Source organism: Meriones unguiculatus, chromosome 15 (genome assembly GCF_030254825.1).
Source record: "Meriones unguiculatus strain TT.TT164.6M chromosome 15, Bangor_MerUng_6.1, whole genome shotgun sequence".
Taxonomy (NCBI): Eukaryota; Metazoa; Chordata; class Mammalia; order Rodentia; family Muridae; genus Meriones; species Meriones unguiculatus.
This window is the reverse complement of record NC_083362.1, coordinates 16,712,311-16,724,110: the sequence shown is the minus strand read 5'-3', so window position 1 is coordinate 16,724,110 and position 11,800 is coordinate 16,712,311. Positions and strand designations below refer to the sequence as shown.

Sequence of the window (11,800 nt, the reverse complement as noted above, 5' to 3'; positions counted from 1 at the left end):
CTTCCGCGCGCTCCCCGCGAGCAGCGCTGCACGCTCGGCCCCGGAGCCGCGGGACCCGCGCGTTCTCCGGGCGCCGAGGACACGCCTGCCCTTGCCGAGAAAACTTTTCCTGCCGGCTCCGCCGTGGCGGCGGCGGGGGCAGGAAGTCGGGCGGCGACCTCTCCTCTCTGCCCGCCTGCGCCCCGTGCGCCCCAGCCGGGTGGTCCGTACCCGGCGGGAGAGCAAGTTTCGGGGGGACCTTCTCCTCGTTGTTCGGGAGTCTGCCTCGCGGGGACGGCCGGCCCCCGGGGGAGGGCAGCGAGCCCAGGGCGTAGGCCGAGGGCGCGTGGTGGATCGGGAGACGAGGTGAGGAGCTCGGCCGGGACCCGGCGCGGGATTGTGTGCGGCCCGGAGCGGGGAGCCCTTGGCGGCCGCCGGCTGGAGCCGTCGGTCCTGCGCCTCCCTCGCGCGAGGACGCTGTCCTGGCCCCGAGTCTGTCGAGGAAGATGAAGTTAAGCCGCCAGTTCACCGTGTTCGGCAGCGCGATCTTCTGCGTCGTGATCTTCTCGCTCTACCTGATGCTGGACAGGGGTCACCTGGACTACCCTCGGGGCCCGCGCCAGGAGGGCTCCTTCCCGCAGGTAAGCCCCTGGCTGCGGGCGCGGGGCGGGAGGGCCGGCCCGGGGGCCCTCGCTTCTTCCCGCCCGACGCTCGGCCCCCGGGGCAGGGGGAGGCCGCACCCCACCCTCGGCCGAGGCCGTGCCTCGCTCGGACCGCTGAGTTTGCAAAGTGCTGGGCGTCCTGCGGCGACAGCCTCGGTGCTGGCCAGAGCTGGACGTGGTCCCGCGTTCGCACCTGGGCCCGAGGAAGGGGCCTCGGCCACCTGCTGGCGGGAAGCCGGTGTGGTGCGGCTGTCGCCCCGCGGCCAGCTCAGGGTTAGGCTGCCCGAGGTGGCTCAGACCCCCTGTGCGCACGGACTCGCAGAAATTGATTAAACGCAGCCCACCTAGGCAGATTTCTGTTTCTGTCCCCCACCCCACCCCCATTGACTGCCTTTTAAGACATAAAAAGTTTATTTCCTGTTGCAGCCCTTTCGGATGTGGACGGTAGGGTTGATCTTTAGTGTCGTCATTCTTCAGCTATTACATCGGGCTGGTTTGGAACCGAGTGGGGAGGCGCGTGTTATACTCCTGCTGGAAGCTGTGCGGCGCTCAGCTCTGTGCCGGGTGGTCAAATTGGCAAAGGATCTGAAAAAAAAAAAAAAAAAAAAAAAAAAAGCCAAAACCCACCCATTTAAAGTCTTTCAGGAAAAGTTACTAAAAATAAACAAGTCGATGCAACGGACTCTGTTTGCAAGGGTACCAGGCAGCGGCTGCGAGCGGCCTTTACAGCGCCTTGCTGTTGACGTGCACACGTTTTAGTGAGAGCAGATGTGGAGAGGCCCGAAGAAGCCAAGTATTGATAAGCTAACAGCTAGTCGACTAGAGAAATCTACAACCTACTCGAATGAGGCTGATGTTTAATTTTTTTTTTTTAATGTGACAGTTTAAATGACAGAAAATAATCCTTGCCATATTTTCCTGGTATGCTAGGGTTAATTAATGGCTCAGTGGGCACTGAAATTCAAGCACAAGCTTTGCTTGAAGTATTGTGAAATTGAAAAGAGGGCTTAGGGATCCTGTCATTAGTACAGACATGAGAAATGTGTTTTAGAAGAGTGGAATTAAAAAGCTGGCTGCAGACAGATGTTTCCAGCTTCTGCTTCTGCTATATAATGTGGTAGAGAAAATGTATAGCAAGTCCTACTGGCTGTCTTTGAAATTTGAACTTGGAGCTTGAGCTAATCTTGTTGATGAGGCTGGGGTAGTTCGACAACAGATAAGTCCTGGCAGCCAGAGCCCAGACGTTCTGAGCTTTGTTCAAATTCTCTCTAATTTTGGAGTTAAACTTACTGTGATCCTCTCGACCCCATTTTCAGAATTGTCTCCTTTACAGGAAATGTAAAGATGATTTACCTACTGATGTCTTAATAACGTCCCCTGGCTTTGACTGGGTGATCTCTTGAACATGATTTATGCAGACATCTGCATGGGGTTCTCTGGCAACCTTGACATTTCCCTGTTTTTAAAGCATCAAGTGACTCATTCTGTTACTGAGAAGTCTTAGGCTGCTGATCCTCCTATTTTCATACGAACCCCTAGCTCACCGAGAAGTTGAAGTTCTGTCTAGATGTGTAGCTTTTGTTAGAGAGCCGTGGTGTTGGGCATGAGAAGTGCCTGCAGTGGTGTGTGTTCTTTTGGGGAGAGAAGGCGTGGGGGCCATGTCCTCTGGTTTTCGTCTGGGCTTGGCTTGGTTTAGTTTGTGTTTGACATCAGCTAGAGCGCTTCCTGTGATCTTATTTCTCCAGCCACCACGCAGCTGGTGAGGAACACAGAGAGATTACGGTGCACAAGGTCACGCAGACAAAAATCTGGGACTTGAACAGGCAGCTCTCTTAGAGTATGGTCTCAGAAACACAAAGCTGCCTGGCCTCCTGGAATCCCCTTGCTAGAGCTGGGCCCCAGCCTGTCTGCTGCCAGATCCATCCGTGAAGAGCAGAAACAGACTTCTTGGTGGCACCTTGGGTTATGACCTGACCCTCCCTGAAAAGTAACTTGTTGTGAAGGCATAATGAATATGGTCCTTTTGCTGAAACATTCAATGCTTCAGATTTGTGGTTTTCCAGAATGTCTTCTAGCTTACTTCACAGCCAAACATTACAGTGAAAACTATTAAGAAGCAGAGCTTCCAAACATGGACATTCTTTAAGTTGTTTTTTTTTTCCTATGTCTGCAGTATATGTTAACCTTAATTCCACAACAATACCAAGCAGAGCAAAACTATGTGTCAGTTTGTTTCTTAAGCAGGTTTGGTGCTGAGTTCTTGAGTTTGCGTAGAGCTAATTTTGTCAGTATATGTTGTATTTGGTGTCTTGTATCAAGTCAGCCAGAAAGGTTACACTGTCCGTTCTAGTTTCTTTCACTTGGTGTGGAAACTTTAGTAAGGTTTAAGTTTGCAGGTTTCGTGGAATCTGTGTTTGCTGTTCTTTGGACTTTTGTTCTTTCCACTCCTCTTTCAACTTTGCTTCTTGCCACCTGTTCGGCCCTGGGACAAGAGTAGACACCACCCCCGCCCCGCCCTTGCCCCACCCCTACCTCACCCCCTGCTTCTAGGACATCCTTTGAGGGTTTTCCCTGATTAAGAATTCCTTTAAGGCTGGAGGCAGCAGGTTGCCTAAGTTTTTAGGGTGATTTGATCTCAGCTAAAAAAATAAAAATAAGTAAAAACAAACAAACAAAATGACAAACAAACCTCCAGTCTGGATGAGAGGTTGTCCATGACCCAATGCTTTGAAAATACTTTATGCTAGCTATGAGAAAATGAGCAGTTGGAAGAATGTTCCATCTCGCTGAAAGGGCTGGTCATTCTGGTCATTCCAGCAGGCAACCCACCTAGTTGCTGCCGTGTACATCAGGAAACGCTACAAGGCTCCTGCATGTGTCTGGAGACTCACAAGAAGGAGCAGGATGTGTATAACAGAACCAGTCGTTAACTAGTACATCATGTGAGGCAGGGACTGATGCTACATTTCTGCAGAAGTTGGAGAATGATGAAAATGTGCAAATGAAGTCTAGATTTGATCTTTGAGCTCAGATAACATTTATCAAATGAGGAAATGAGAATGTGTTGAAGTACTTGATTTGAAAGCCATCATGATAGATATTTTGATGCCTCAAAAGAGTCCTTGAAACTAGATGTATATATACTAGTATGCTTAAATGCTTCACACGACTAGCATCTCTTAGCATTTGGGAAACTGAGGCAGGAGTATTGATGCATGTTCTGGGCCAGTGTAAACTATGTAGACATATCAGCAAACACCTCACACAACCAAAACAACGGCAGTTATTTTTTTGAGTCTGACACCGAATGTGTTAAGAAAAATTGATCCACAGCAGTAATTATAACATGGACCTTTCATCTCCTAGTTGCGGTTTCCTTGTTTGTATAAGTTGTTTGGTTTGAAACATGATCTGTAATAGAAATGATCTGTTGAAACTTACTGCTGGAGTTTGTTTAGGCTGCACAGGGGAGTTGTCTGGTTTCCTGAGCTATAATGGTTGAGGTCTTGGTTTTTTGGGAAAGGATGGAGCTTTGATAGCAGCTGTGATTAAAAATTCATGAATGTTAAGTCTCTTGAGGTGGGTCTCCTCCATACATCCCCTCCGAGGTCAGGGGTCTTCTGGAACTCCTCTGCTAAGCACAGGTCTCAGCCTTGGGCTTCTGGGAAGAAGCTGGACCAGATGCCCTGGCTGAATATGACCTGACGGCTCTTCTAACAGGCATCATGGCTGTATTTACTGGAAGGGGGTTGTTCCATTCGTCTGTGGGAATCAGGAACTGAGAGGAAGGGGGTGAGTGGCGACAGAGCCCATGCAGAATCAGACTCTGGAGACCAGACAGATCTAACTTTATTGTCCAGTATAACAGCCTTTAAATGACTGAAAGGCCAGTCAGATCATCCCATGCTAGCCTCAGCACCAGTAACAGTCAATCAGGTTGGTTCGACTCTGAGGAAGTGTGGGAGATGTGGGGGAGCCTATCTTAGGAGACTTCCGTAAAGAAGGGGGAAGCAGTCACTGTCCCGGCCTCGGATTCATTGAGACTTCACTCGTGTGATAGGAGTCCCTAATGGATAATCCTGTGTGCAGTGGATCAGGAGTTGTAGGAGTCGCTGACACTTCATGAGCCATTCCCTATGGGCCTCCAAAAGGCTGACCTCGACGGTCCCCACATTCGTCATTCAGTAACCTTAAAGGATTCCCATACAATGGGCAGAACATTAGTGAAAATGAAAATGACCACTTTCTTGTGTGTGTTTTTTTTCATCTGAGCTTGCTTTTGTGTGTGTGTGTGTGTGTGTGTGTGTGATGTTAAAGTGCCCACCTAGAACACTGAGGGGTTGTTCTTGCTGATCCCTTCCATTCTCCAGAGTTCTCCGTTTAGAGGCCTCAGTTTCCCCTGGTTGTTCCCCTATTCCCATAAAAAACCATTTACAACAGTCAAAGGCTGTTCATCTGCTCTGCTGAGCCGTGGGTTCTGATTTCTAAAGGGCCTTTTGTATTTTGGGCCCTGCTCCGCAGTGGTAAGGCTCCTGTTGTGGCAGCCTCTTGCTGTGTCTCTGTAGAACCACTGAGAGTGATGCTGTCAAGTGCAGAGCTTTGCTTCTTTTTACAGTTGTTCAGAGGAGATTGCTCAAGGGAGGAAGCAGAGCACTGGCATCAAAGTGGGTTTTAACCCCCCTTCCTAAGCCACATGGTTGAAGCCATGTTCAAGTTCGGACTTTGAGAATTGACTGCAAGAGCACATACCCTACCTTTTAATGAGTGTTGTTGCTTTTACTTCCTGATACAGAAGTAAATTACTTGATTTGAATAAATTTTGTCTGTTGAGTCAGACTGGATAGAAGAGTAGAGAGCATGTTTAAGGTGGTATCATTTATACTTTTATACAGAGAGCAGGCGCCATCAGTCTCTCAGTGTTACACTCCTAAGTCTAACACAGTGTCTCCCAGAAAAAGGTCAGGGTGGAGGTTCTTGAGTTTGTGACTGCACATGCTATTCCTTCCCTCCTCCACTCCAGGGTCTTGTTATTTGTTGTTGATATTTGGGTTTGGCAGTTCCTTGGTGTTGGGGCCTCCCGCTGTGTGGCTTGGTATCTGGTAGTACCCTGTTCTCTTTCTAGTATGTTCCAGCAGCTACTCACCTCCTTTCTTGCTCCCCATTTGCAGCAACCAAAATATGTTCCCAGACATCTGCTAGGTATAAATAGCCTCTGGTTTGAGGGGAAACTGTCCCCACTGAAAATCACTTTGGGTGAGATCTGGACCAAGGCCTATTTTTTTAATACTTTCTGGGCATTTTGCATTTTAAGAAAGCATGGTTGAAAGGTTTAGTTTTAATTCTCAGAAGGTTAAGTAGCATATTTAGACACTCATACTATGCTCTTTTCCTGTGTACCTAAAACTCAAGTTACATAGCTAGGATGGCAATATGTTACAGAAAACATAAGGATAAATTATGTTCATATACAGGTTAAAGAAAAAAACGGGAAGGTTAATTTGTCTTTACCAATCAGATGTACACATTCTGATAAAAAGCGTTCTGTTCACATCATGGCTTTGGTGTTTTTACTTTCCTTAAGCTTCGTGGAAGTTATCAGGACTGCAGATTTCTTCTCCTTGCCCTTTAGAACAGGAAGGTAAGATATACCTGCCGATTAGTGATAAGGGGCACAAAATCATTTGTAAGCATCAGTTGCAAGTCTGAGGTTTTCTCAGCTTGGATTACTTCTTTCTGTTCAGTCTGATGCTCTGGCTGTTGCGTTTTGTGTGCCTTCTTGAGATGGGAAAAAGCAGAGGAGAGAACTGGAAAATGCATTTTTCCTTACTGTTCATTGCAACTTGTCTTCCAAATGGTATTTTTAAAGAAGGGATGAGGAGATGAGCAGGAACATTGAAGTTCTTAGTGAACCCTTTTCTTTCTTTTCTGTTGTTCTCATGCCTAAGATATCCAGCCGGTCTTGAAGCAGATTGGCCTTGGATCTCTTTCTATAGCCATAGCTAGAAATTCTTTTTACATCTTTGAATAGCTAATTTCATTCCATGGTTAGTTGTTTGTGAATCCTCTTCGCAGAGTGATGGCTGGGCAGAAACCTTCTGGCCACAAAACTTAAAACATTTATTACTGTATTACATTTTTCAGAAAAAAGATCTTTAAAAAAAACTGTTCTCTGTTGTTGGAGGCAAACTGTGTTGAAACAAAGGTGGATTCATTGAAAGCAAAATTAAGCATCGATCAAAGTTCGTGTCTTAAAGACATGGTTCAAAATTTGTGTTTCTCTACATGCCTCATAGATTTTCAGATATCCTTGGGGAAGGACCATGCTGGAGCATAAGCAAGCATGATACACTTCATTTGCTTACTGTGTGTCACCTGAAATTTTAAATTAGTCAGTTAACCAATTAACATTTATTATTCATTTTTTTATTTACTGGCATGCTAGGAACTGAATCTTAGGCCTTACACAGGCTAGGCAAACATTCTCCCCCTAAACCATATCCCTCACCACCCCACCTCCCTGCCCTTTTGTCATTTTGCTTTTTCTTTTGACACAAGGTCTTAAAGAATAATAGAGCCTGGTCTAGAACTCACTGTGTAGTTCAGGAAGGCCTTGAACTTGCCTCAGCCTCTAGAGTAGCTAGAACTAGCTCTACACCACTAGACCTAAAGTTTGAAAGTTTCTCACTAGGGAACGGCTCTGTGCATGAGTATTCTAGACCATGAACCAAGCAAGATACCTTCATGATCGGAACCCATAACTTTGTTGCATCTTGCTGCTGTAAATCCCAGATAGCTGGAATACAGAGCTGAGTCTGAGGGGTTCTTCTCTCCGCCTTACAAACGTTAGTTTGGTACTTACTTCTTCTGTTTGATATCCTAATACTTGAGAAGGATACGACTCTGCCTTCCCAGTCACCTTGGCTATGAGCTCTCCACTCCCTACCTGTCACACGGGGCAAGGTGGTTTTCAAGTATCTTCCACCTGATTCTCTTCCCTCTCTTCATTCCTTGAGCCATCAGTCTGTTGTTTTGCTTTTACACCCATAAGTCATTTGCATTTCGTTCCAGGGCTTCATGTCTTACATGCTCTGCCTATCCGCTTCAGAGGTTGAAAATCAATAAACAAGGGGTACAGAATCTCCAATGGAGGCATAAGCCCAAGAGATTTATTGTATAATATGCTAACTGGATAATAACAATGTATCGTAACCTTCAGAACTGCTGAGAGTAGATTCCAAGGGTTCTTATCACAAAGGTGCTAATTTTGAGACGTAATACGTATGTTTACTTGATCCAAAATGAATAGGTATTTCAAAGCAACATGTTTTACCTGATAAATGTGTATGATTTTTGTTTACCAATCAAGATACATTAAATGTGTAAAAATAATAAGCATCGCAGTTATGGCTAGCCTAGCATCATTCACTGTGTCAGGTAATTTGGCCTCATAGGGAAAGAAGGTGACGTTGCATTCTTAAATACATTCCACTGGGCATCTGAGCAAGTGAATTCTTGTATCTTACATTCCAGCTGTTAAAAACCGTGCTGTTTCCATTTCCTTCACATCTGCACTGTGGCTTCCTTGGGTAGCTTTTTGTTTTTTTGTGTCTATTTCTAATTTATTTTCCCTTTACATTGCTGACAGGAAATGGAAGTTGTTGAATCCTGTCTCTTTCATCTTGTTTTGTTAAAAGTAGTTTTACAACTCAGCATGTATTAATAGTTTAGACTTTTAAGGTTTTATGGGATTAAAAGAAAGAAGTTTTGCCCTTTCAGGTTTTTGTTCACAGTTAATGTTGACTCAGATTGCCACATGAATTCCAGGTTAGCGCTGTTCTGTCTCTTTTCCCCGGAGAAGCCCCTTACTTCAGGGGGAGGCACCTGGGCTCCTGCATCCTTTGCAGCATTTCCTCTGAGTTTTTTTTTATTATTTTTGTTTTATTTAAATACATTTGGTTTGCAAAGGAATGTGTACATAAACATTAAGATGAGAGTTTACATTCTTTTTAAAAAATGTTTAAAATTAAAATTAAAATATGATTACATTGTTTCTGCTCTTTTCAACTTTTCTCATACCCCAAGCTTGCTCTCAAATTTATGGCTTCTTTTTTTTTTCTAAATTTTTACTTATGTGTGTGTGTAAATACATAAATGCAATGTGCTGAGTCTGTTTAGTGTAGCTCCTATGTATGTCTTACATCCCCAGACACCTGTGGTTCTCACCTTTCATCAAGGAAGTGTCTTTCTGTAGCAGATGGAGACCATCGCAGAAAGCCACAGCTGGTCCGAATGTGTGTCTGCCTGAACAAGGCCTGGACTAACAGCCACACCAGTTGACATGCAGCACAACTGGGGCGAACCTCTGCGTGCTGTTGTGCCACAGGCGTGGAATTGATGGGTGGGACCTCATGGTGACATTTGATGGGAACCTGTGACTGGAATCCTCAAGGATGGAAGTCCAAGACTGGCTCCTCATCAGTCATTGTTTGTCTTCGGGAAAAGAAAGTCTATAATTTGCTGTTTCAGAGTAAAATGTTCTTTTTAAATAATCATCAGCATCCTAGATGGTAAGTGATGCATTAAAAAAAAATAGATATAGAACCTGAGGGGAGAAAGGATCCTTAGGCTAGTGAATCTAGTCTTTGAATTTTTTAGATATGGGCTCTGGGTGACATACATTAAATCTTGGCAATGTACCCAGTCATTGCCAATACATAACTGGACATGAATGTGTCCTAACATGTGGCCCAGTGGCCTTTTTGATGTACCATCGAAAGCTTAGATTTTCTAATTTAGCAGAATGAGAGATCTTACAGAGATTTTGACAGACAGGTATGTGTCCCACTTAGAAAGTGCTTCATAACCCCCCAAATAAATAAATAAATAAATAAATGAATAAAGTGCTTCTTAAGTTATTTCGAGAAATATAGTTATTGTGTATGAAACAGAAAGCTAAGTGTCACCCACTTTTTCATTATGTGTTAATGAGATTAGAATGATACTGGGCACATGGTAAGTATTCACTAAATGCTCAACCGTACCAGTGCATTGAAACATACAATGCACAGATTATGCACCTTACAGACCGTTGCAGACAGCATCCTGGGAGTACAGGAATAAAGAATAAAAGTGCAGTCCAGGGATATCCAACCTTTGACATTGTGACATCATGCAGAATAAAAGCACAGTCCAGGGATATCCAACCTTTGACATTGTGACATCATGCAGAATAAAAGCGCAGTCCAGGGATATCCAACCTTTGACATTGTGACATCATGCAGAATAAAAGCGCAGTCCAGGGATATCCAACCTTTGACATTGTGACATCATGCAGAATAAAAGCACAGTCCAGGGATATCCAACCTTTGACATTGTGACATCATGCAGAATAAAAGCACAGTCCAGGGATATCCAACCTTTGACATTGTGACATCATGCAGAATAAAAGCACAGTCCAGGGATATCCAACCTTTGACATTGTGACATCATGCAGAATAAAAGCACAGTCCAGGGATATCCAACCTTTGACATTGTGACATCATGCAGAATAAAAGCACAGTCCAGGGATATCCAACCTTTGACATTGTGACATCATGCAGACATCTAAAAATGTTGGCCTTCATTCGTACTCTAGCTATCCTGGGATCCCCTGTAGGTTGCTGGATCGTGCCTGCAGTTGTTAGTGTTCTTATTTTTCAAGGCATAGACTTCAAAGGGAACTCAGAAACACAGCTGTACTCTAGTGATGGCCTAGATGGTTGGACTCAGGAAGAGGGGAAGAAGTTGAGTTGGATTTGGCAGCGGGTAGGATCCTTGCTAGAGTGAATACAGCTCTTCTCTGTCCTTGCAGTCTTGAACTTGGGCTTTTGAGAAAGGCAGAGGAGAGGGACTTGATCTAGATAAGTCTTTCGGTGTTTTCAGAGGTAGTTTGGAGCCAAGCATGGTAGCTCATGCCTTTAATCCCAGCACTCCAGAGGCAGAGGTAGGCCGGTCTCTGAGTTCAAAACCAGGCTGGTGGTCAACGCAATGTTCCAGGACAGTGAGGGCTGTAGAGACCCAGAGAGACCCTGTCTCAACAACAAACAAACGAAAGTAAATAAACAAACGAGGCAAAGGGGGATGTAGAGATGGCTTGGAGGTTAAGAACACTGGCTGTTCTTCCAAAGGTCCTGAGCTCCCAAAAACCACACAGTGGCTCACAGCCACGTTTAATGAGATCTGGTGCTCTCTTCTGGCGTGCATGCACATGTGCAGGCAGAACACTGGATCCATAAATAAATCTAAAAAAACCTGACCAATCAAACAAAAAGAGTGGTTTGTGATGAAACAGTTGCCTGGAGTCAGGCTCCAGTTAGGCATTAGGCGATGGTAATCTTCTCAGCATTGCTTGGGGTACCAGGCAGATGCTTGAGAGAAGCAACACCAGAGAATTCATTTTGTAGAAAATGTTAGACCTGAAAGGGAGCAAAGAGAATATTCAATCTAGATTATTCTGGTAGCGGTGTGTAGGAAGACTCAGAAGCAGGGAGGCAGCTGAGAATCTGTATGAGGTATTATAACAGAAATAAGGCAGTAAATCTTTGTTCCAGTATTGAACTGGCTACCATCAAAAAGGAGGAAGAAAGGTGCAGACATTTTGGGAGGAGAATACCAGGACTTTCTAGCTGGTAGTAAAGAGCTGTGTTGAGTGGTTTGAGTCACATGTTTTCCCTTGACTTTTCCCTTTGGGATATTGGAGGCAAGTTGTACAGTTTGCAGACAAATAGTTTGAAAGACCAGCTGGTTTGCAAAGCCAAGTTGAGCTTTATTTATGATGGGGTGGACATTAATGGAAATAGCCAAGTGGGCTGAGAGATCAAGGAAGGAGATGCCAATGGGAGTGATTAGAGTTGAGGAAGGATGAGCTCATGCTAGGTCTGGGCCTGGTGAGGAGAACCCTGGGCCAAGCGTGTCTCTCATAGCCAAATTCTGAACTTTTTACAGTAAGGTTATCATGCAGCAGATTGTCATGTTAAAATAAAGCTGCTTGCGTTCAGTTTGTCAGAAACCAGCACATGGATGAACATACCTACAAGAAGACAACACTTTCAGGAGGAAGTGTTTCAGAGATGCTTTTTAAAAGGGAGCCCCAAAAGACCTCATCTTTACCACCCTTGATG

General features: G+C 44.9%; 1 protein-coding gene across 2 annotated transcripts in view; it reads left to right on the top strand.

Moving 5' to 3' along the window:
• Nucleotides 1-244: 244 nt before the first annotated feature.
• Nucleotides 245-11,800, top strand: part of Man2a1 (mannosidase alpha class 2A member 1) — a 154,694-nt gene continuing 143,138 nt past the window's right edge. Inside the window, exon 1 of one of the 2 annotated variants that reach the window (XM_021643630.2) lies at nucleotides 245-620. In XM_021643630.2, coding sequence (XP_021499305.1) covers nucleotides 486-620 — 135 coding nt within the window. In that variant the 5' untranslated portion in view covers nucleotides 245-485. The remainder of the gene's footprint in view (nucleotides 621-11,800) is intronic. The other variant, XM_021643631.2, reaches the window with a different exon arrangement.